The 25,210-nt window shown below is 44.4% G+C and overlaps 1 protein-coding gene across 1 annotated transcript in view; it reads left to right on the forward strand.

Annotated features, from left to right (window-relative positions):
• The window catches only part of tenm3 (teneurin transmembrane protein 3), a 351,882-nt gene that overhangs the window by 266,096 nt on the left and 60,576 nt on the right, over positions 1–25,210 (forward strand). Inside the window, exons 13-22 of the mRNA XM_085458328.1 lie at positions 5,509–5,764; positions 6,608–6,709; positions 7,048–7,242; positions 11,001–11,201; positions 12,206–12,391; positions 13,400–13,426; positions 20,706–20,852; positions 22,630–22,760; positions 22,844–22,932; positions 24,661–24,780. Coding sequence (XP_085314454.1) covers positions 5,509–5,764; positions 6,608–6,709; positions 7,048–7,242; positions 11,001–11,201; positions 12,206–12,391; positions 13,400–13,426; positions 20,706–20,852; positions 22,630–22,760; positions 22,844–22,932; positions 24,661–24,780 — 1,454 coding nt within the window. The remainder of the gene's footprint in view (positions 1–5,508; positions 5,765–6,607; positions 6,710–7,047; positions 7,243–11,000; positions 11,202–12,205; positions 12,392–13,399; positions 13,427–20,705; positions 20,853–22,629; positions 22,761–22,843; positions 22,933–24,660; positions 24,781–25,210) is intronic.

The raw sequence follows: 25,210 nt of genomic DNA on the forward strand, positions 1-25,210 counted from the left end.
AAGGATAAGGAACTCATTTAGACAACAGATTACCTTCAAGAGAGAGTGACCTAACTCACCACTGAAGGCCTCAGGGGAGCAGAACGACGGAGAGGAAGTGTCAGAGCAGGTTCAGAGCTCGGGGACCAGGTTCGGCAGCCTTGGTGTTAGGGTTTGAATCATGGCGTATATCTCATTGGTGAATTTTCAGAAGAGAAGATAATCTGTTTATGTTGACCTAAAACATTATCCTGACATGGAACATGCAGAGTCTGCACATAACCAGATTGTTCTGTTATGTTGGCTGAACTCCAGTAAAGGTCTGACACAGGACCTGAGAGCTGCATCTGGCCCTTCAGCTGATCATCGACTGTTCGCTGAAGCCTGATGGTGTCGATGGGATCTGGTTAGAATTGGAACCATTTGACTGGCAATGGCTTCATGTTTGAGGATGACAATGGTCCCAAACACACGGCCAGTGCAGTAAAAGCATACTCGGATAGAAAAAACACACAATGGAAAGCTTGCAGTACTGGACTGGCCTCTCACAGTGTCAGCCTCAACATTATTGAAGTGCGATCATTCTGACAGAGAACAGAAAGAAAGGCAGCCGAGATCCAAAGACGGACCTTGGAATCTCCTTCAAGAAGCCTGGAGAATACTTCAATAAATGATGAGAAAATTACAGGTGGCACATATCATGTGGCTGTTTCTGTTTATGCTCGGTCATGTCTGAAAGGGACTGAGAGGAACCTTCATTTATAATGTAAATATAGATGAAAGGGCATCTGTCAAAAGGTTAGAAGCTATGTTATGCATTCAGCATACAGAGCTGACTCATTTAATTGTGGTGTATGTGTGCAATAGTTGCCATGGTAATGTAGGTCATGACCCTGGGATGAGATTTTGTAGGCAAAGGACGACATGATATGTTTCCAACTGAGACGATATTGATGTTTTTATCTTTACGCCTGAAAATGAAACCTCACTGAACCAGTGGCTGCAGCTGATATCTGTTCACTACTATAACATTTAGGACAGTTTGTCGTCGTCCCTAGTTCGTCTGACTTTTCTACTTTCCACAAATTTCCGAAATGCTCAGAAAAGCGCATCAAATCAACACAGGAACGACGGCGCCGTCCTAGTGGCAGCCTAAGGCAGCTGCTCTCCGACTCTCTGATTCTGATTCAAGTTATAAATATTTCACAGGCAACTTTGCAAGTGAGTGAAGTGCTTCGTAACTCTTAGTCCAAAATGAATATAAGCTTCTTCACTAAACTATTCCTTTAATGACGACATCTCTGTGTTCTGTCAGAGGACTAATCCACGCAGTCACACAGCTCAGTGTTAGCACTTTAGATGACTTTGCTTCCTGTAAAAGGGAGTTTTCCCCTTTCACTCATTGTTTTCTCTATTACTGTTGTTGTGAAATGGTCCATTACACACAGAGCGAATTTCATAGACGTCTGTTATGTCATGTGAATACTCAGAGTTTAATTGGTGATATATTTAAGATTCACCTAAGACCATGTGACAGCATCGTGGCCGGTTTAGCTCAGTGGGCTGTGTGGCTGAGAGCGGCTGGCCAGGGTTCGAGGCTGACCTCTGTCCTTTCTGCATGTGTTTTATTTAAAGGGACAGTGCAGTCTAACATAGTCCAAGTGCAAAACATGAAACTTGTCACGGTCCTGCGGCCATGACTCAGTGACTTTATGTTTATGTTCTTTATTGTTATTACTTTCATTATTATTCATGGCTGTTTTGGGATGGTTTGTGTTTGGGATTTTAGACACTGGGTTCTGGGTTTGTGCTCCCTCTGTTGGTCCCTGGTGTTAGTGTTCCCCTGTCTCGTCAGGTTAATCAGGTCCAGCTGTTTCCCCCACCTGTGTGTGATTTCCCAGTGTCTCTTTGTGTACTTATAGTGTGTGATTTCCTCTGCTCCTCGTCGCGTCGTCTGTCTTCATACCTGGTGTAATCCCCTGCGTGCTCTCCCTGCTGTTCTCCCTTCATGCTCAGGTTTGCTATTTCTTTGTGTAGTTTCTCCCAGTTAGTTCATCCTTAGTTCTGTTTTACCATCCCCACTTTATATTGGATATTATCAATAAATCACCCTCACACCTGAATAAGTGCTGCGTTTTGAGTCCTCCTTCCGCTCTCCACACGGCCGCTGCCCCGGACCGTGACAGTACGACGCGACCACAACATGGACCCAGCAGCGCTTAACCCATCCAAGGAGCTACGGGAAAATCTAATCGATGCCACACAGGAGCTTATTGACCTGTGGCTGGAAAACCCGGGCGGGGAGTCCCAGCGCGCTATAGAGAGGCGGCTACAGCGTCTGGTGACCGGTCTCCCATGGCTTCTAGGCTCGCTATGTCCGTGGGAGCGGGAGTTTCTCTTTTTGGACCTTGGACTACACCCCCCGTCTGCATTCACTTTCGAGCAGCCCGATGCGGTGAGTCAGCGGGATGCATTGCTTTCCCCAGTTTCCGGGACTTTGTTTTCTGGGGCTATTCAGAGCGGGATGGGAGACTGTACGGATCGCTTACCTACCTTCGTGGTAACGGATCCTTCCCAAGTGGGCGTGTACAAACCCGCTGCAAAACTGACAGACTGTGTCTCTGCCGCTCCTTCTGAGCCAGGACTTTATTGCCATTCTCCGGCTCAGTTCTGTGTCCAACCACAAGCTTCCCAGTCTGTAGCTCAACCATTAGCCTCCCTTAAGCCACAATTTTCACACTGTTTTTCCACCGCTGTTTCTGAGCAGGGAGACAAACTGTTTCACTACGGACCTGTTCCTCAAAAGCTGGCTACATTAGAGACTATTGCTCACTCCGGGGCTTCCCCAGAGGCTGGGTTACTGCCCTCAGCTTACTCTGGACCCCTGGAGGCCAAGATGCCAGCTGTGAACTGCACCGGGCTGTCAGTGCTCTGCGCAGCTGCAGCCCTCCTTATGTGTGCCGGAGGCCCACGTGCCTACTGGTTTTGTTTCATATGTGCCAGAGGCCTACGTGCCTACTGGTTTTGTTTCATGTGTGCCAGAGGCCTACGTGCCTACTGGTTTTGTTTCATGTGTGCCGGGGGCCCCGGTGCCCACTGGTTCTGCGGCTGTTTTCGCTGGGGGGCCCGAGGAGCCCGTCCAGCCTCCTGCTTCGCTAGCTGGGGGGCCCAAGGAGCCCGTCCAGCCTCGTGCCACACTGACTGCCACGTCGGCTGGGGGGCCCGAGGATCCCGTCCGGCCACCTGTGGCTGCTTCTCCACCTGTGGCTGCTTCTCCACCTGTGGCTGCAGCGCCGCCTCCTGCAGTACCATCACCTGCAGCGCTACCACCTGCTACTGCCACGCCTCAGCCTGAAGCTTCAGCCTCGCCTGGTTCTGGTCCAGCTTCATCCTCACCTGGCCCAGCTTCAGCTTCAGCTTCAGCCTCGTCTGGTCCGGTTTCATCCACGCCTGGCCCGGTTTCATCCACGCCTGGTCCGGCTTCATCCTCGGCTTCATCCTCGCCTGATTCTGGTCCAGCCTCATCCTCACCTGGCCCAGCTTCAGCTACAGCGTCAGCTTCGCCTGGCCCAGCTTCAGCTACAGCTTCGTCCTCGCCCGGCCCGGCCCGGCTTCAGCTACAGCTTCTTCATCGCCTGGTCCGGCTTCATCCTCGCCTGGCCTGGTTTCATCCACGCCTGGCCTGGTTTCATCCACGCCTGGCCCGGTTTCATCCACGCCTGGCCCAGTTTCATCTCCAGCTTCAGCCTCGCCTGGTCCGGCTTCAGCTTCTGCTTCAGCGTCGCCTGGTCCAGCCTTCGTGTCTGCATCTTCGTCTGGTCCAGCCTTCGTGTCTGCAGCATCCGCACCATCGCCTGCAGCAGCGTCTTCAGCATCTTCGCCCGCTGCGGCCCCGGCTTCCGTGCCTTCAGCCTCGCCTGGCCCAGCCTCGTTTGGGTCTGGAGCTAAACGGCCGTTTTCTAGACCGCTGGCTAGGCTACTGGCCGGGCGCCGTCGCCTGACTGGCCGCCGTTGCCTTCCGCACGGCCGGCCCCCGGACCGCCATCGCCTGAGCGGCCGCCGTTGCCTTCCGCACAGCCGGCCCCCGGACCCTCTTCGCCTGAGCGGCCGCCGTTGCCTTCCGCACGGTCGGCCCCCTGAACTTTTTGCGTGCCGTCACGGCCTTCTTCGTGGACGGCCTCCCGAACTCTTTACGCGCCGCCACGGCCTTCTTCGTGGCCGGCCGCCTGAACTGTGCTTCGGACTCTGCTCCCCTGTGAGTTTTGTGAACGTTTGTTTGGGACTCTGGGGTCTTCGTTTTGGTCATGGCCCGGTCCCTCCATCCTGGGCCCCCTGCCGCCCGCCCGGGTCTGGTGGTGTGTTTCTGTGGCTGTCAGGGGCCAGCCCTTGAGGGGGGGGGTACTGTCATGGTCCTGCGGCCATGACTCAGTGACTTTATGTTTATGTTCTTTATTGTTATTACTTTCATTATTATTCATGGCTGTTTTGGGATGGTTTGTGTTTGGGATTTTAGACACTGGGTTCTGGGTTTGTGCTCCCTCTGTTGGTCCCTGGTGTTAGTGTTCCCCTGTCTCGTCAGGTTAATCAGGTCCAGCTGTTTCCCCCACCTGTGTGTGATTTCCCAGTGTCTCTTTGTGTACTTATAGTGTGTGATTTCCTCTGCTCCTCGTCGCCTGTCTTCATACCTGGTGTAATCCCCTGCGTGCTCTCCCTGCTGTTCTCCCTTCATGCTCAGGTTTGCTATTTCTTTGTGTAGTTTCTCCCAGTTAGTTCATCCTTAGTTCTGTTTTACCATCCCCACTTTATATTGGATATTATCAATAAATCACCCTCACACCTGAATAAGTGCTGCGTTTTGAGTCCTCCTTCCGCTCTCCACACGGCCGCTGCCCCGGACCGTGACAAAACTGATGTAACGCACATAAGTTTAGAGTTATTGCTCATTTTCAACCATTGTCCCTTGTCACAATCACAATGCACATATTTTACAATAGAACATAAATTTTCATAAAACTAAAATACATCATGGATACAACTACAATTAATAGACAATAAATAAAAAAAAAAAACAACAACAAAAAATCATTCATTAAAATGACGACAGCTCTGATTTGCCTTTAACTAAACTTTGACCTTCACTGTAAAGGGTCTGATGTTTGACTTCGGTTGGAAGTGTGCTCCACAGACGGCAAGCTGGAAAATGCTGACTGACCAAATGTAGCTCTGCGATGTGAAACCTTACGGTCACCATGCTCCCTAGTAAGATGTGTTCTCACTGCACTGCCTAACAAAGCCAGTAAGAGGCCAAAAAAGACCACTCGATTGTCACACTGACCTGCACTGCTGTCCTTGCCAGGCCTTGGCCCTTCAGGAGAATCCAGGTACTGTGCAGGGTGACAGAAACTGGACATGCTGAGCATCACCTCTAAATCTCAAAGAGCACAGTGGTTAGATTGTCATAGCTGAAACTTTAGGCTAAACCTTGGGGAAAATAAGATGTTTGCATTATTGTGCTTTTTTGTTTTCCAGTATGACTTTGTGGAACTGTTGGATGGTAGTCGACTTATTTCGAAAGACAAACGAGCACTGAGTGACACCGACGCAGCACACATACGTCTAGCTGGTTCTTTCGAAGAAGAATCTGAGGGAGGCCCCCGACATATCCGCTCCGTGAATGTGCATGAGGCTGGGTTCATCCAGTACCTGGACACTGGAATCTGGCACCTGGCGTTTTACAATGATGGACGAAACACAGAACAAGTCTCCTACAATACCATCATCATAGGTGAGACATGCTTGTTCTTCCTGGGACGTTGCTGTAAGAGTGAGTGCACCTCTTCAAAGCATGTGCTCAACGTATGTGCTACCAGCTTGTTGTTACAGAAATTCAAATCTACTACTACTGTTAATAATAACAACAATAATTATAGTGAGAAACATCAAAGCAGGTTCTGGAGCTCATGGTTATCTGGAACGTGACAGACAACTCGATCTTAACTCGAAGCAACGTTGAGTAAAGCTGCATTCGATTCCCTGATAAGTTATCTCGAAAAATGAGTTTGAAGTGAAAATACAGACAGTTGAATAACAGATTCAAGCCCAGAACTTTCTGTGAGGGAACATCAGTCACGATATAATCTACATGTAAATGACAACAACATTTCATCCAGTTTTACTTTTTAACCAAACTGGTTGTGGTTATGCACCACTTACATAATCGTCTGTTAGGGTTAGCGCTGTAAAACGGATTATTCTGTCTTTGTTTAACATACTAGAAACCTTGAATGGGCTTTTTAGGGAAATGCAGGCACGATAAATGAATTTGGCAGATAAACCTGGTGAGACTGAAGCGACCTGCAACTATATTGGCTGGATGTGATTTTCAATAAAAGACCAATATTTAATGTAATACTAGTGTGCTGTGAAAACCTTCACTGGCACACGTGTGTGCAGTTTTAATTAGAGCAAAGGAGCAAAGAAAAGCACAGCAGAGAGGGAAAGAGCGGTTGTGGTGATTGGATGCATTGATTGGACTAATTGGCTGTAACTATGGTAATAGCAGAAGAGCAGTCACACAGTTTGGTGTGTGTATGTCTTTAAATAATCTCTCTCTCCCACTTTAAATCAGAGTCGATTATGGAGTGTCCTCACAATTGTCATGGAAACGGTGAATGTCTCTCGGGGATTTGCCACTGTTTCCCAGGATTCCTGGGGCCCGACTGCTCTCGAGGTAAACGATCCTGCCTCGCCTACAGGGAAGAAGCAATTGTTGCATGATCCCCCGTTACCTTTAGCAAAGGAGACACTGACCATGACAAAGACTTTAAATATTTTGCATGTTTTCAGCTGCTCTGCTCCTTAATCAATCAAGAATGATTGAAAAGTTACACTAAGTGTTTATAGGGCACGAGCTTTATAACTGAATAGCATTTTATTGAACATTAATCCATCTTAATTGTTTACACAGTACGTAGCTTGATGGGAACTCGAGGGTTCAATTATCTTACTGCCTTTGTTGGGTGATTTAGTAAGTGTGACTTGTTCCGTTCATGCATGTGTCTGGTGCAGCGTCCTGCCCGGTGCTGTGCAGCGGTAACGGTCAGTACTCTCGTGGACGCTGCCAGTGCTACAGTGGTTGGAAAGGTACCGAGTGCGACGTGCCAGCCAACCAGTGTATTGACATCCACTGTGGAGGACATGGTATCTGCATAATGGGCGCCTGCATCTGCAACACTGGTTATAAGGGAGAGAACTGTGAGGAAGGTAAGAGTGTGAAAGTGTCACCACAGCACTGAAGTTCCACATAATCTTTCATTCAGTAAACTATTGTTATTCTAATTATTATTTCTCTTGTGTTGTTTTGGTGTTAATGTTATTTCTGCATGTGATCATCTTATAGTGTCTCACACTTGTGCAGAATATTAAACTCTTAAATATCATGTGTAGACCTGTCATGGCCAGAGGCACCTGTGATGCTTTTAACTTAGATTTAACTCTGTTTGGACTAATATATCCAAACTCTCTGACAAATACTCAGGAAAAAGGCCCTGTTAGCCGTTAGTAACATGCTACAGTTACCTCATCTGGTTCCCATTAGTTTCGGTTTTCAACAATAAAACTGAGAAAGAGCAGATCCATCTCTCGCATGGACAAAGGTTTATGCTTTTCTGTTTTTGCCTCCATCTGTTGTCATGATTAGCTGGTATCTATGCAGATAGAATAAGAGTCCTAACAGTAGAGAGGGGCTCGACTGCTGCATCAGTAACAAAGTGGAATCGACTGGGACTGACAGCGACTCACACATGCAGCGGTACGCTACACAAGCTCACAAAGTGGAGTCAGTGGACGCTGAAGCACAGAGTGTGGTAGGAGGCTTTCTGCAGAGTCGGGCACTACAGTCACGTGACTGCACGTCACCTTCAGATTAGTGCGCTTTCCATGGCTGAGCAGATGCATCCAAGCCTTGCATCACCAAGTGATGTGTCACGTGGAGTGAAGCACACTTCCACTGGACTCTGTAGCTGTGGAGAGGTGTTCTGTGGAGCGATGAACCACGCTTCTCTGCCTGGCAGTCCCATGGATGACTCTTTACTATAATGCTCTTCCTCTACAATAATTCAATTATTTAATTGTCCTTTTGTTCAAACTTCCTGCCCTGTACTTTATCAAACTCCTTCCTGAGATTTTATCCAATAAATATCATCTAAAGATGCTAAATTGTGAAGCAGGTCACAGAGAGAGGAACCTTGTGACCATTTTCAATAAAATCTCGCTGGTGATATAAAAAAATGTGACATATTCTTAGTGTGTGTTGCCATGGGCACAGATGGTGATGAGTACCTGTGTGCGGCAGTCAAAACTAGAATCCAGAGCATGAACTGCTTCGACTGTAGCCACGCGGACATGTGGGGATTTCATTTGAAGAACGGTGAAAACAGATCTACCCGGTGTTTGTGGACAAACTAATTATTTAATTATTACATTAATATTGTAAAACCCCTAAAAGGCAAAACAATCTATACATCATTCCCGTATTAAGAGCTTTCTCTCCATCCCTCTATAAATGTCATGCGTTCAGCTGCAGTAGCTGCAACAGATTTATACAGATCAATTTGCAATTTTGCTCACTTGAAATGAAAGTTTTTAATTTCTCATTTAATGAAGAGAGACCGAATATGAAGCAGAAATGTAGAAGAATACTTTATATGAACGATGTAATTATCAAGTATATGAAATGATCTTGACGGAGGTCTGGAGACTGGCTACATCCACTCTGTTTCTTCCCTTTGTTCCCTTGGTGGTACATTTGATAACTGTCATGCTGCAGGACGCATCCAATCCCACGTTAGCGTTCTGGCTGAGGAAAGCACATCCCTGCTCAGGGAGGCATCCCTATGAGGATGCTCTTCTTTGGGTAATTTCTCTTCCTCTAAACATGGCGGGTTGAGTTGGCGGCAGAGAGCTGGATTTTGGCTTCATCTGACCACAGCATTTTCTCCCAAGCCTTCTCACGGTCAAGCTAAAGGTGGAACTATCCCTGTGCCTTTGTAAGCAGGGGGACACTGCGAGTGCTGCAAGATTTCAGTGTTACCAATGATGTTCCTGGTGACCATGGTCCTAACTGCTATTAGACCATTAACTGTGTAGTTTTGGGCTGATCCACCACATGTTCACTCTCATCTCCTGAGACCAAGGTCTTGCACGGAGTGACTGATGATTGACTGATGAAACATTTTCTATTTCTTCCAATCGGAATAATTGTTACCTTTTCACCACCATCTTGGTCTTATGGTTGGTGCAGTCTCGTCTCTCGTGCGTCTTGCCCACGGTGGTGGAGCGGTCGGAATGGAAGAAACTGATTTTGTGGACAGGTGTGCTTTAGACACACAAGTTTAAGTGTCTGTAAGTAATTTACTGTTACATCTGTGCCACATGGGCACACAGCCCATCTGTGCGAGCAAGAATTCAGGGGTAGGGAGCCAAATGCTTACATCACTGTGTTTTTCTGAATTTTGGTTGATATTCTGTCTCTGCACTAAAAGCAAACTTACCAATTCTACAGGGGATCTAATAATTAGTTCCCCAGCTGTAAACGCTTAATTGATTTATTCTAATATGATGTGCAAATACATTTCCACAGCATCTGTTTTAGCCAGATACCTGGCTACAAGCAAGATGCAAACAATGCACTGCACTAATTCAAAGTCAATTAATCAGTAATGACCTGCACAGGCATACAGCAGTGCTGAGGGAAGTGATCATCTGTGACTCACATTGTGGGTAAATGCAGACACAATGCTACAAATATGAAAATGCATATCACAGCGGACAGTAATCGCATTACTTTCAGATGGGTTCAGTCATCAGTCAGAAAGAGACAGACTGTGTGTGTGTGTGTGTGTGTGTGTGTGTGTGTGTGTGCGCGCGCGTGCGTCTGTGCTGTGTGTGTGTGTGTGTGTGTGTGTGTGTGCGCGTGCGTCTGTGTGTGTGTGTGTGTGCAGTCTGTGTGTGTGTGTGTGTGTGTGTGTGTGTGCGCGTGCGTCTGTGTGTGTGTGTGTGTGCAGTCTGTGTGTGTGTGTGTGTGTGTGTGCAGTCTGTGTGTGTGTGTGTGTGCAGTCTGTGTGTGTGTGTGTGTGTGTGTGTGTGTGTGTGCGCGTGCGTCTGTGCAGTCTGTGTGTGTGTGTGTGCAGTCTGTGTGTGTGTGTGTGTGTGTGTGCAGTCTGTGTGTGTGTGTGTGTGTGTGTGCGCGTGCGTCTGTGCAGTCTGTGTGTGTGTGTGTGTGTGTGTGTGTGTGTGTGTGTGCGCGCGTGCGTCTGTGCAGTCTGTGTGTGTGTGTGTGTGTGTGCGTCTGTGCAGTCTGTGTGTGTGTGTGTGTGTGTGTGTGTGTGTGTGTGTGTGTGTGCGCGCGTGCGTCTGTGCAGTCTGTGTGTGTGTGTGTGTGTGTGCGCGTGCGTCTGTGCAGTCTGTGTGTGTGTGTGCGCGCGTGCGTCTGTGCAGTCTGTGTGTGTGTGTGTGTGTGTCTGTGTGTGTGTGTGCAGTCTGTGTGTGTGTGTGTGTGTGTGTGTGTTAATCCTATTTACTGCTGCTAATCTGAAAAGTTATGTCAAAGATGCCGTGTAGGTTTACCCCAACAAAACGACACATAATATTATTTTGTGTTTGCACTGAGTCGATGATCAAAGCGGTGGATGTGTGAGCAGTGCTGAGCGGTTATCCAAAAACACCTCAAATATGTTTACTGGTCTGGGGTCTGGTTGCATGTAATGAAAGAAGCCAAACATCCATTCATTGCTTAATGTGGAAATGAGGCACTCGTGCATAAAATTCTGTCATGACTTAGAGTCAGAAAAGAGGAAATGCACAAGTGTATGTAAAGCTGTTTGTAATTAAGGTTGAAGAGTTTAAGCATCTGGCTCCAGATAACTGCCCTCAAGAGTTCAACAGTAAAGCTGATGCGTGAACGTGTGCATGTGTCCTGTATGTACTGTTTGGTGTGCTGATAATTTCCTCTCTGCCTCCAGTGGACTGCATTGACCCCAGCTGTTCGGCCCATGGGGTGTGTATTCATGGCGAATGTCACTGTCAGCCAGGCTGGGGTGGAGCCAGCTGTGAAATTACCAAGGCCATGTGTCCAGACCAGTGTTCAGGCCATGGCACCTACAATGCAGAGACCAGCACATGTGCCTGCGACCAGAACTGGACTGGAGCTGACTGCTCTTTAGGTGTGTGCACTGTTTACCTGTCTATGTCCACATTTCATATTCTTATTTCTCAGAATGAAACCTTCTGTTGAAGCATGTGTAAAACCAGAATACTGTACAGATGTGTTATGAGGGGATTTAGAAGTGAAGTGACCGCCATAAAAAATCCAAATCAGTTACAAATTAGAAGCTACTTGAGACGACAGTGTTAGAGGTGCCCTGAACGCTGCAGTACTGGACGCAATGCAACCAAGAAGATTTAAGGTAAATAAAAAAGTTTCATTTTATTTTTCAAACTCCAAAAGAGAAATAAAGTCAGACTGTCATCACTTAGTACTACAGAAATCAGCATGTTGCATGAAAATGTTGTTAACTCTTTAACAAAACTTAGCACACACAGTAGTGTTACCTACAAAATGCTCACCGTCAACATTTTCCACATGTTTTTCTCTACAATTACAGCAAATGATGCAATAATATTCATACACACGATACACATGTTGCAATCACATTTAATTCATTTCTATCCAGTTTATTTATATAGCACCAAATTACAACAAGTCACTTTTTTCTTTATCCAGAGTACAATGATTGTGGTGCACAGCATACATCTTTAACAGCTTTAAAAAACAAGAACGGGATGCACGGCATCCATCTCCAATGCACACAGGTATACAACAGGGTCAAAGATCACATATGTCCCTCGGGAAGCTGCACCCTGAGCAGACACTTTTCTGTAGCTGTGCAGGAGCGGCTAGCATGCTGCGAACCCAAGCTTCAGGAAAATAAAGACGTTCTGAGCTCCTTCAGTGCACTCAAACACACAAATTAACACAGTGACTTGTAGTAATCTGTACTGAGCTTTTCCTGAACCTCACTGTATGTAAAGACATCATTTGGCGTGCACAGGGTGCAGTCCAGGACGCAGCTGCGGGTGAAATAAGAACAGAGTGCATCAGTGTGCGTGCACGTGCTTATATCGGTTCTGCAGTCGATGAAGTAATTTCTCTTTGTTACTGTTACAGAGGTGTGTGAAGTGGACTGTGGCAGACATGGAGTGTGTTACGGCGGCGTATGCCGCTGTGAGGAGGGCTGGACTGGAAGTGTGTGTGACCAAAAGGCCTGCCACCCACTGTGCAGCAAGAACGGAGTTTGTAAAGACGGGAAGTGTGAGTGTGACCAGGGATGGACAGGGGAGCACTGCAACATTGGTGAGTGGATCACACACTCGCACACACACAACATAACTTAGCATTACAACTACACGTAAATAATCCAGTTGGACACAGCAGAGTAGCGCACAGCCTTGAACAACACTACAGATATCTTAGATGAGCTCTTTTCACTGATTGGTCCCGGTGCCATTGTTAACCAGCCTATCACAGTTTCTCATCTTTGTGGTTGCTCTCAGGGAAAATTATGCTGCTGATAATGTGGATGTACATGTTTGTGTTAGTTTGTTGTTTTCCAGTAAAACATCTTAATCTGGGCTCAAAGCAGAATTTCCCCTTAGGATCGCTCTAGGTAACTGCTTTTTTGTAGCTGGTGTTAGTTACCAGCACTTGATCTGCTCAGCGCTGCAATTAATAACATCCAGAAAGATTATGGTCTTATAAATATCTATCCAGCACACAGTCACAGGAAGTTATCAGTGTAGTCCTCAAGAAGAACTGAAGCAACAAAGATCTTTCATCTGCATCCATGATCAAAAATAAACAGGGACCAGAAAACATCCAGAGAGTCTCAGAGAAAACACTAATGCAGCTACCGGGGCATGTGCTAAGTGACTTGAGCAAGTAGTGAAGACGGTTGTTTTTTTATTAGACATCAGCATGACTGAGCCAGTCGACTAAAGAGCAGCTGTTGCTTGTATCGCTGCTGCAGACACTGGATTATGACTGTGATGATCAGTTAAGCGTTCCTTGGTAGGAATCGTCTGTAACCGCTACAGTTGCATCGTATGTTGATCCATGTTAGAAACGCAGAGATGTAAAGAATTGCTTCCAGATTCATGAAACTGGGTGATTTCATATCTCAGCTTGGAAACAGCACACCTGACATCGTAACCGATCAATACAAAATAACTGGATTGGTCCTGATAAGTGTTGTTTGCTCTTCGTGGTCACTTTCAGTTAGATCTCTTTTCTTTGCTTCCTCCTATCTGAACTAAATCCTCTTTATTTATGTCTTTTTTCTTCCTTTTTCCTGTCTTCTTAAAGCTCACAATCCGGATATTAGAGTTAAAGGTACTGTACACTGTTTTAAAAACTCTTCTTGTCACTGTTATCACGAGTTTTTTCCTTTTCCTCTCTTCATCCTTTGCTTTTTTTGTTAAAGCTGAACTTTAGCTGCACCAGCGATAGAGTTTATTGATGTATTTACTGGATGCTACAGCTGGGCCCCAAAGAGGGCGAAGTCATCAAACCAGTTTACACGAGCTGTAATAACAGCTTGACTTACAGAAACACATTTCCCTGTTACTGTTGTATTCAGTCCCTGTGTGATACTGCATGTCTGATGTCATACTGGCTTTGAGTGACTTGGGCCATCTGAGCATTTTACTTTGAGCAGACAGGACCTACACAAGCACAGGCAAAATCAGTATTGATGTCTTTGATGTAGACCATGAAATCTTTGCCTCAATTTTATTTACACAGCACCAAATCACAACAACAGTCACCTCAAGGAGCTTTATACTGTAAGGTCGACCCTACAATAATACATACAGAGGAAACCCAACAATCATGTGACCCCCTGTGGGCACTTTGGTGACAGTGGGAAGGAAAAACTCCCTTTTAACAGGAAGAAACCTCCGGCAGAACCAGGCTCAGGGAGGGGCGGGGCCATCTGCTGTGATTGGTTGGAGTGAGAGAAGGAAGACAGGATAAAGACATGCTGTGGAAGAGACACAGAGATTAATAACAGATATGATTCAGTGCAGAGAGGTCTGTTAACACATAGTGAGTGAGAAAGGTGACTGGAAAGGAAAAACTCAATGCATCATGGGAATCCCCCGGCAGCATAACTAAGGGAGGATTCAGGGTCACCTGGTCCAGCCCTAACTATATGCTTTAGCAAAAAGGAAAGTTTGAAGCCTAATCTTGAAAGTAGAGATAGTGTCTGTCTCCTGAATCCAAACTGGAAGCTGGTTCCACAGAAGAGGGGCCTGAAAACTGAAGGCTCTGCCTCCCATTCTACTTTTAAATACTCTAGGAACAACAAGTAGGCCTGCAGAGCGAGAGCGAAGCGCTCTAATAGGGTGATATGGTACTACAAGGTCATTAAGATAAGATGGGGCCTGAATTCTGGATTTAACAGGGAGCCAATATTAGAGAAATCTGCTGTGTCTTTACTGCTGGTCTTCCTGTGAGCTGCTTCCTCCTTTGTCCTGTCCACGTGTATTTGCTACACAGTCAAATGTTCTCATAACTGTCACTGAATTTAAGCAGCTGTAATTTGACTCACACAATTGCCTTTTGCGTTAAAGATGTAAGTCGTACTTTAGTTTACACAAGGCAATCATATCATTAGAAGTACAATTTTAATTTCAGTGTTATTTTAAGTAATATTCTGTTATTCCAAGAATATTTACAGATTAAATCTGTAAATATTCCAGAGGCAGAGCTCTAGGATAGCAATGCAGTATCAGCCACCAAAGTGATTGTGGTTATATACGATCGTTTTTGGATCGTTACTGTTTCTGGAGGGATTCTCTAAGTCGACGTTTCTGTTGGCTGCTGGGGCAAGAAGATGAAGTGACCGAGCAGGAACCAGCAGCGTTTAACCTGAGATAGGTCAAGGAGTTCTCCAGAGATGATAACCCAGAGCGTGGCAGGCTAAGGAAGTAAATAGCTTCCTGGCAGGACTCGAGCAACTGATTCTCTGAGTTTTAGGCCTCTACCCTGCACAGTATTAACTCTTACAATTACACTGAATGATTTTCTAAAACCACAGTTATGTTTCTTTTAACCAGTTTCAAAATTGTTTCTCCCTAAAATCTGCTTCCAGCTCTGTGTATTGATTCTCGTGCTCTGCAGGCATGTTTCCAGGGTTTTATATATATAACAAACTCTGTGAAACCTCTTCATGCAGCCTCCAGTTTCAGCCTGAAAAGGCATCTCTTTAAAACAGGGTCCTGCTGAGTCAGCCCAGTTTTGATTATCTATCTGCCAGCATGACGCTGTTCTGATTCAATCTTCACAAAACATTGAATTCCTTCATGGAAAAAAGTTAACGGTAAAAACATTTGTCCAGGAGTAAGTACAATTTCTCCAACACCTGAGCTGCTAGTATTAGCTGAAAGGTGGAAGTGTGTTTTGGACCCAAATTTTAATTAACAGTTAATTTCCTGCAGCTCTGATTTGGGCCTCTGACTAGAAGTGGGTTTAAAAAATCGATTTCCCGATTCCAAACGATTTTAGTTTAAACAAAGCGACTTCAAGTCTGAAGTGATTTTTAAATGTATTTTGCCAGAAACGCCAGAATCTCAGCTTAAAGCTCACAAAACTGTTTCCACCAAACAGCTAAAGCAGCAAACGATCAAAGACGTGAACGCAGTCGTGTGCTGAACGCCGGCAGATTCTGAAGCTGCAGGTTTCGTCACTCTGACCACAATTCACTGAACCAGCAGCAGAACAAGATCAAAAGTAGCTTCATGTTTTCAAGACATTGTCATTTATTTCCTTCTTACTTTTGCTGTTTCGCTTCCACCAGGATAAACTCACACTTCCTGCACAGCTCTCTCTCTCAGTGTACTCAGAGACCAGTTTACCATAAAATCTGTTTTCTGCATTATTCGCTGCTTTTTACGCATCAGTCTGCCGCTGTGTTCAGCGCTGTCAACGCGGCTTTTTCCATTTGACCTCCGACTAGAAAGCCTCATTTCTGGCGTTCAATACCAAAGAAATGCAAACTTTTTAAAATGATACCAAATTGTAAAACTCTCAGCTGCGTCTCTAATCAAACCTCAGCAGCGTCAGGTAATGTTCGCATGTCGATTCATGGCTCATCTGCTATAAAAGCCCAGCCAGGAAAATCTCCTTCATGTTTTATCCTCAGTTGCTTTGACACAAACACATCTGCTGTGATGATCACACCTCGGAAGTCTCACAGTGTCAGCTTTGTTTGTATACACAGTTAGAAACATAATAATTATGATCATTTATCAGTACATATCCATAATACTTCTGACTGTCTGAGCCTAAACTGAATCGAATCAGTTGTAGAAATCAGTGACGACACCTCGCCCGGGCTGCCATGTTAAGTAACATTAAACCTGCAGTGCAGAACTTTGTTTGCACACCTCAGCTATAAAAGGCTGATGGGCTGTTGTCGTCACCCCACCGGGCGAGTGGGCAGGCGGACAGCACGGACACCCAACTCAAGAACAAGGCGACAAAATTCTAGGTCCATCAGTGGCTTTAAAGAGGCCAGGGGAGTCATGGCTCACTTTAGTTTAGAGGAACAGCAGCACAGGCTGTGGTGACAGCTGCTCGATCCTCTTACAGAAGGTTGGTAACCTGCACCAGATAGTTTGTCAGTATAAAACCAGTTGCTACGTTGTGTACAACATGACAGCTGTTGCATTGTCATTAGCTTTGTCCTTCTTCTCTCTTCTGAGATCTAACATGTGAATGACGTATTTACACTGCTGTGGTTCAACTTCTTTCTTTATCATTTCATTGCTGTGATCCTAGCTCTTCCTCCCTGCCTCCTCTTCCTTTGGTTGCCATCTTCATTTATCGATCACAGACTAAATATTTGGCAGTGCTGGTTTTGTTTCACTTTACTTTTCTCCCTAATTTTCCTCCCTCTCTCCCTCGTGCCCTCTCCTATTCTCAGGATATAAAGGTAACTCCTGCTAAAGAACAATAAAGGCCTTACTGTCCCAGAATACAATGACTTCACACTCTGCTTTATAACATATTTTTGGTTAAGTCCATTTCGTTTTAGGTTTTGTCTTTTCCTTTCGCTCACTGTTTTCCAGTCATTCTCAGTGCTCGGTTTAGCTAGACTTGTATTGTCGTATATTCTATTTCTGTGTTTTTTTCTGGTCATTCCTTTTCCTGTCTCTGACTCTCACACACGAAACAGACCATAGATAGATTCACACGAGAGCAGTGAATACAAATAAAAAGTGCACGCACAGTCATAAAGCAAAGGTGTGCGACTCCTGTTTCGTCTTGCATCCACAAGCCTGATATATGTGTTAAATAAGCCAGTTGCTGTCCTCCTGTCTTCGATCTGTCTTCACTTTCCTCCCCCCCAGTCTTTATCTCCATTCCTTGTTCTGGGCTTTGCTTGGTTCTGGTTCTCACTGTTATAATCAGCCTATCTGATTGCCAGCCTCACTGTCGATTTTGTGAATGAGGAATGCCAAACAGAGGCATAAAGTATAGTCTGTGGAGCGCGCAGTCCTCCCTATACTTTGTGCTCTGCCTTTATGTCTACCTGTTGTGTTTTCACATGGATTTAAACTCGCTGCGTTATTTCTTTGCCTGACGAGAAGAACGAGCACAGATGAATCCATATTTCTGAAACAAGCATCCTGTTGAATGGAAATTTCAGTCTTTGTCAGTTCACTGGGTGTTAAAATTCCCTCTGATGTCATTTCCTCTGACAGACAAACCCTTCAGTTTGACATGTTGAGACTTTTTTCGTTTGCCTTTATTCATTTGGTTTGTTTCTGTGGCCTGTTTCCTATTATGCAGCATTTCTTTTTCTTTGTTCGCAGATGAAAAGAAAACTTCTCATTTTGCACTAATTAAAGCCGAGCAGCACGCCGTGGCCATTTTGGCTGCTGGCAGTTCTAGCAGTTCATGTGAAAGTACAACATCAGTGCATTTCACCAAAGGTTGACTGTCTGTCTGTCTGCCAGTCTGTGTCTCTCACATGTGGGCTACTGTAATTAACTGTTTTATTTGTGTGTCAGTCTGTGAGTCCATTAATTGGAGAAATGTCCATCGAACGGGGCTGAATGCCTTTATACACATCTGAATTTAACCAGTGTGGGTTTTTGAAGCCTGGTACTTTTGTACTGAAGTTGCTGAGAGAGAGAAGATAAACTTTTTAAAGTTTTGGAAAATGTAGAAAATGTAGGAAAAAAGACGGAGTGCAATTATTTCCAAAAGAATTTAGAGTGAAAATAGTACAAACACACACAACAAACGTGGCAAATGTTGAAACAAACTATTGTTTTGGGGAAAAAACGATGAAGTTACCTTGATGTCATCTAGTGGCCTTAGTGTACTAATGCACCACAGTATCATCACCTGCTGCTATTTGAACCTTAGCCTCAAGGACGCAGCTGCATTTCACGTGTCCAGTAACAGTGATTTTAGAAGTCTTGCCCAAAGCCTCAAATACGGTCCCATCAATACAGAATTTATCTGAATAAAATCTTTTAATAGGAAGAATGCAGATCCTCTGTATCTTACACTGAGCCTGGTCATTCATCTTTACTCTGACAGACAGCCTCTCTGAGATGCTATCATCAGATCTTTAATGAATCTAATACTTTACATACATCTTACATTGTTCCACAACTCACCAACAGTTGGTTGGTTGTTTTCTTTAGTATTAAACAACCTCTCCGTTTGCTTTTTGCAGCTTTCTAGTAGGGCTGGACGATATGGCCTAAAATCCATATCTCGGTATAATTTGAAGCACGTGCGGTAACGATATATATCTCGATATATTCTTTTCTTCTGTATAACGTATTTCCCACACTATAAGGACTTAAAATCCTTTGATTTTCTCAAAAATCGAGAGTGTGCCTCATGTATGAATTCTGGTTGTGCTTACTGACCTCGAACCGATTTTGGCTGCAGAAATCTGTTAAAAATGTTTTAGTACAACTTTGGTAAGCAGCACTGCTTGATGGATGTCAGAGCATTACGGCTGCTGCAGGGAGGAGCTTCACGGAGTAATCTGGGTCCAAAACTCCGTCTGCTTCAGGTCCCAAAGTCAAAGTTAAAAACAGTCTAAATTCTTTCATCTTTAATAAAATCATCAGCGTTGCTGCTTTACCAGGTGTAACAGTTAAGTTTAACATCCAGGCATCCATGAAAACAGATTTATTGAATTACAAGTTAACAGGAAGTTAGCTCGCTAGTTTCCACCTAAACATTTCATACCATGTTCTGACTGAGAGATTTTTGAAACTAATTCAAACGTACAGCTCTGCTACCACTTCCAAAATAATGAAGACAGAAGACTAAACAGCAGTGGCGTTTGTAGGGTTACTGAAGTTGGGCTAGCTGGTATATAATGTTGTGCTACGTGATTGCTAGCGACACAGCTATGTTAGCATAACATTAGCACAGTGAAGCTGGAGGATGAACACCAACTTTTCTTCCACTCGATAAAAGTTAACGTGAGGGATTCTGGTGGTCAGGGACAAATGCAATCGCATAGCAGGATGCTGTACACGGGCCAAACTTCAGTCAGGAGAACAACTGAGATTATTCATCCACAATACGAGGTTAGTTATTAATATACTGCAACAACATGGGAACAGAGCAGCTGCGAGAGAATTCAACATTAATGAATCGATGTTACGGAAGTGGAGGAAGCGCAGTTTTTGGCTTTCCCCATATTTCAAGAGTGCTTCATCTCTTTGCTGTGACTGTTGCCCGTCATAATTTACAGATGATAATGGTTTTAGCCGCTGCGATGCTTTCAACCAAAACAGGCGCAGCTTGATGACATCATCAACATGTGCTATCGCGATAGAGCGGTATAATCAAAATCTCTATCGTTGGCCAAATTTATATCGTTTCTATCGTATATCGTTTATATCGCGCACTCGTACTTTCTAGTTTTAATTATTGGAAATCGTTGCATTCTGTGCATTTCCATTTTACACCAACAACCTTTTATGTCTGTTAGAATCATTTCTGAATAGCATCTGAAACCGCATTTATACTGTGATGGGATGTTTTCTAAAATGTTCTAAACTGACAGCTGGTATAAACATTTGTTGAATGAAACAGATCGATTTTGGCTGTAGCACCGATCCAGCCCAGTCTCAGCCCTATCAGAATCCAAAGGCCAGCTTAACCAAAATTAAGTCCTGTTTATTTTTTCTATTTGATCCTTTTGGATGAATATTTATTGTAGCCCATGTGTGTATTTTTTGCTTGTTGGTGGGTTTTGTCAGATGTTTGAATTGAAGAGTCAGCTCAGTGTGGTGCAGCAGAGTCCAGACTCAGTCCTGTGGGGGCCTCCAGTGCCCCTCTGGCTGTTTTTGACTTTTTCGTCCCATCATGGTCTTGGTGCTGTTTCAGAGGTTTTTCCAAGTCAAGAGGGAAACTCCGAATATGTATCGTTTTTAGCATGAACGTGGCCCTAAATTAAATAAATAATAATGATCTCCTCTCACAGCAATTCAGTACAAAAATATCATCACCTCACTTCAAAGACGTATATAGGTTTAAGCCTGTCTTCACCCTGACGGTCATCATGGTCCCCTCCTTTATTCCCACTGCTGTGACTTTGCTAACTGTGCTTGTCCCCTGTGCCCAGAGGGTTGTCCAGGTCTCTGCAATAACAATGGACGATGCACCTTGGAGGCCAGCGGATGGCACTGCATCTGCCAGTCGGGATGGAGAGGGGCGGGGTGCCACGTTGCCATGGAAACACTATGTACCGACAGCAAGGACAACGAAGGAGGTATGTTTGTGTAGATACACTAAAAGTGGGGAGACAGATGGTTAAATGTATGAACAGATTTGTTTGACGGCTGAATGAACACAGGATAAGGACGACTACAAAGACAGACATTAGGAAGAAATGAACAGTGGACAGGTGCTTTAGAAAGTGGTCGGAGATTACTTTGAAAAGCACAGGTGAGTGCAACACCCCCTCAAAACCCCTCCCCTCCCACACGCATTAAATTGCAGGGGACCGAGGAAAAATGACACATCAGTTTGTACCATCCAATCACTTCAAGAGCTGATAACAACACTGTGTTAGAGTGGGAGAGAGTAAGTACAAAAGAGTACTTACTTACTTTGCCTGTGTATGTATGGGTGCTCAAAGTAATGCCTGATGATGAATAAATGATGAGGTGGTGACTGTGCTGCTGCCTGCTGGGCAGACACTCATGTGCTGTGTTCCAGTAAAGTGTAAAGGCTGGGCACGGCTGCCTGAACGTCTGAGTGCCTCTAACCTGCACTCTCTCTAGTATTTTTACTTTTTTGTCATTTTTCAAATCTGGTCTCCATTAGTGTTTAGAAAAATGATAAATCAGGATGCGCTTTAAGATGGTTCGACCTTGTGATTGATTTACAAACTTGAGCGTTGATCTATGCATGCTGAAACTTATTGTGACAGTGCCGTAGAAAGGTGCACCAACACTACTGGGAACTGGATCTTTTGTAGGCATTACATATGTCAGCTAACAGCTGTTTTATCCAGCAACATATGCACTGTGCCAGTGACACAGCTGGGACTACTTTTAATTTGATCACTATGTTAACAGAAAAGAAAGGAAGAGAAATCAGAGGACTGCTTTGTCAGTCTGTGTGTTTTTAATGTCACTGTATGCAGAATGTACACGTGGCTTTTATCAACTAATGGAGACAAACGATTTTGTTACCTTGCACTCCTCCTTCTGTCCCGACTCCTTACTTGCTCCCCTTATTCCTCCCTTCGACACGTTTAACTCGTCTGACCTAATCTTATCTGTCTGTGTGTTTCAATCTGGACACTACAACAATAATATTGTTAAAGCAAAACCTCTGAGACAGTAAAAGTTTTAAATATTATTCTAGCCTATCAGCTGACAGTATTTGTCTCTGTCGCTCTTCTTGTCTCACCTTCTTTGTCTCTCTGTACGTGCACACACGCTGCATCGGCTGCATGGTGGATCAAAACCTGATCGTATTTTCCTGCATTTATAATTCCATCAGGTTTGACAGACATCACTGGCTAAAGTACAGCCTGAAAATGTGACAGAGCGTCCACTATGTTTCACTGATGGCTGTAGACACTCGCTGTTGCGCGGCTCCTCCTCCGTACGCATGAGGACAGCACTAAAGCTGAGTGATAAAGGAGCCGCTGTCTGCAGAAAAAATTGAAAAGCTTTCAGAAGCACTGAAGACCTGCTGGTTAAGACCACTTCAAAAAATTACAAGGAAGTCTGGCTTTTTGGATGCAAAATATAAAGGGCTCCAGGAACCTTACCAGAGTTTATAAAATCATATAAATGCTGCAGATTTTAAACGTGCATTAGTACATTTCCGTCTGTTGGTCATTGAAACCTCTGTCTGAAAGACTGAACAAATTGTTTATGTAGCTGTTGCAGCTAATGCTATGCTGCCTTTGTTTGCTATGAACTGAAACATGTTAAGCTGTTCATTAGATTTCACATGTAAAGCTTTTAAACGACTATGTTTTCCCCAACTCTGTGCTAGCTTTGTGACTGTAGGGCTTGTGCATGTTTCAGATGGCTTGGCTGACTGCATGGATCCAGACTGCTGTCTGCAGCCTTCCTGTCAGAATCAGCTGTACTGCAAAGGGTCACCTGACCCAGGCGAGGTGCTCAGCCAGTCTCCATCCTCAGTGCCTCCTCAACAGGTAAGAAGATCCCGTCAGAAATCGACAAAATGACGACACCTTTCAGCATCAGATTACCCATTTATTTATTTTGCTTTTCTTAGGCTGCCAGATCTTTCTACCAGCGCATTCACTTTCTAGTTGGGCCTGAATCGACTCACATAATCAATGGTGAAAATCCTTTTAATAAAAGGTAAACATGTCTTCTGTCGTGTTTTCTCTTTTCTTTTTCTCTTACATTTTAGGGATAAAGCAGCAACATTGGCATGCACATGCAGATGTTCATTCCAAGCCATGGAAACACTGCTTTGCTGTAAATGACTGTTGGATATTGCAGACATCTTACTGTAAACTGTTTTTTTCATGACATATTTTATGGGTTCAGCTCTGCAGTAACTGGATTCACCCGTGTTCATCATTCCACACAGTGTTATTGAGCAGTTACAATAACCATGTACTCCACCTGCACATTGGCAGGGAAAAATCACACATATTCATATCTCATGCACTGCTCTTTGAAGCATAAATGATCTGTAGTCGTAGGTCAAAGTAGGTTTCATTGATGTCCTTATTTTCTGTGATTGTTTGACTAATATTTTTTAAGCCTGCAGGTCATGGTGTATCCTATTTTTATTTAGCATAATATGAGAAGTGGTAGTTTAGCTTTGCTTTCTGTAGGCATGAAAATGATAAAACATGTTAGCAAAATCCAAATATAGTGCTCAAGGTCTGCTGTTTTCCCTTGCCAAAAGCCATTCCTGCCCACACCTGCCTCAAAGATAGCATTCATTGAGAGTGATAACAGGGAATGACAGGGGCCAGTCTGCAAATACAGAGGCTGAAAGGCAGCTCTACTGAGAGGGAAGAAACATGACAGCAATTGTGTTTGGCAATCTTTCTGCTTTTGTCATATTTTTATGATTTACTGAATATTTCATAAGAGGAGAACCTGTAATACCAAACCTGTAATAAAGTGTCCAGTGTTTCCCTAATGGGATGTACCTGCAAACGTAAAAGATTATTTTAGACATGAAAACACAGATATACTGTGTGTGTGTGTGTGTGTGTGTGTGTGTGTGTGTGTGTGTGTGTGTGTGTGTGTGTGTGTGTGTGAAAGCAGCTCTACACAGGAGCAAGTAAAATGGGATGAAAAAACTAAAACACTGAAATCCAATCCAAGCATGTCTGACATGTTTGTGACTTTATAATGAAGTGCATCAGACAGGGAAAACAAAACCTGAAACTGGGAACTGACTGGGAATAACAAGGCAAGCAAGGAGCGCGGGGATAAGGACAGGAAACCTGAGGGAACACAGCTGGAATTAATCAGACAGGGAGAAAACTGAGCACACTGAAGAGGGCGAGAGACTGTGGAAATAAAACAGGAAGTCCGATTACCATGGCAACAAAGACCAAGACATGCAGGCTTGACACTTGGACTGGGAAAAAATAGATATGGGAACATGACTGACTGGTGAGAGAGAGAGGGAACACTGAACACGGGAACAAGAGACGAGGCCGACAAAACCCGGCAGATGCATGTGGTTCTTTTTTCCACAATAACCACACAGTAACAGAAAACACATAAACACCGATGCAAACGACAACATGTACTGTAAGTACCGTGGTGACATCAGCATTACTCAGAAGTTCCTCCGTTGTCGTTTTTTAAGTTATCCCTCAGTGGACTCTGCAGTTCGATCACAATGAGTAACATTGCAGAGCTACGGTGAGCTGTGAGTGTTTCCATCTCTTAAGACAGTTTTCCAGCTCAGCCACAGGGACTCAGGGAAATTTCACTTCTTGATGGGCTTATTTATGTATTATAACTATTTGCCATTAAACATTTTGTAATGTTTTAAGTAAATCTTGCAGGCAGTGTGAGTAAACGAGTTCTCTCTGCTCTCTTCTCTCTTTTTAGCTTGGTGTCGATAATTCGAGGTCAGGTCCTGACAGCTGATGGAACACCTCTGATTGGAGTCAACGTGACATTTGTTCACTATCCTGAGCATGGATACACTATAACACGCAAGGATGGCATGTGTGTACTTATTCATTATTAATATTTTCATACACTTTTATACAAACACTGTGCCTTTTCCAAAAATGTCTCCTCTCAGCAGTGGTTTAAAACAGATGTTAATCATCGTCTGTTCACTAAATAAACTTGATGACCAGGGTGGTAAACAGGGCTCCTTCATGGAGGTTTCCACCAACAACTAGAATGAAACCATTTTCATATCAATGATCTGCATGTGTGTGAAACATATCCTGAAAGTAAAAGTGGATGTAGCTCCATGTAAATGTGAAACCTGCATTCTTTCAAATGCCCAGCAGGGGTGGGGGGGGTCTCCTGAGTAACCCCCTCACAATCAGACACACACACACGCGTGCACACCGTGTTTTTACATCCCTTAGCCTAAACCTAACTGTCACCTAATTATAACCCTGACATTAAAAAACACCTTTAA

The sequence above is a fragment of the Copadichromis virginalis genome, linkage group LG6, assembly GCF_057382275.1.
Source record: "Copadichromis virginalis isolate Kocher_CV1m ecotype Utaka linkage group LG6, C_Virginalis_male_GT1.1, whole genome shotgun sequence".
NCBI lineage: Eukaryota > Metazoa > Chordata > Actinopteri > Cichliformes > Cichlidae > Copadichromis > Copadichromis virginalis.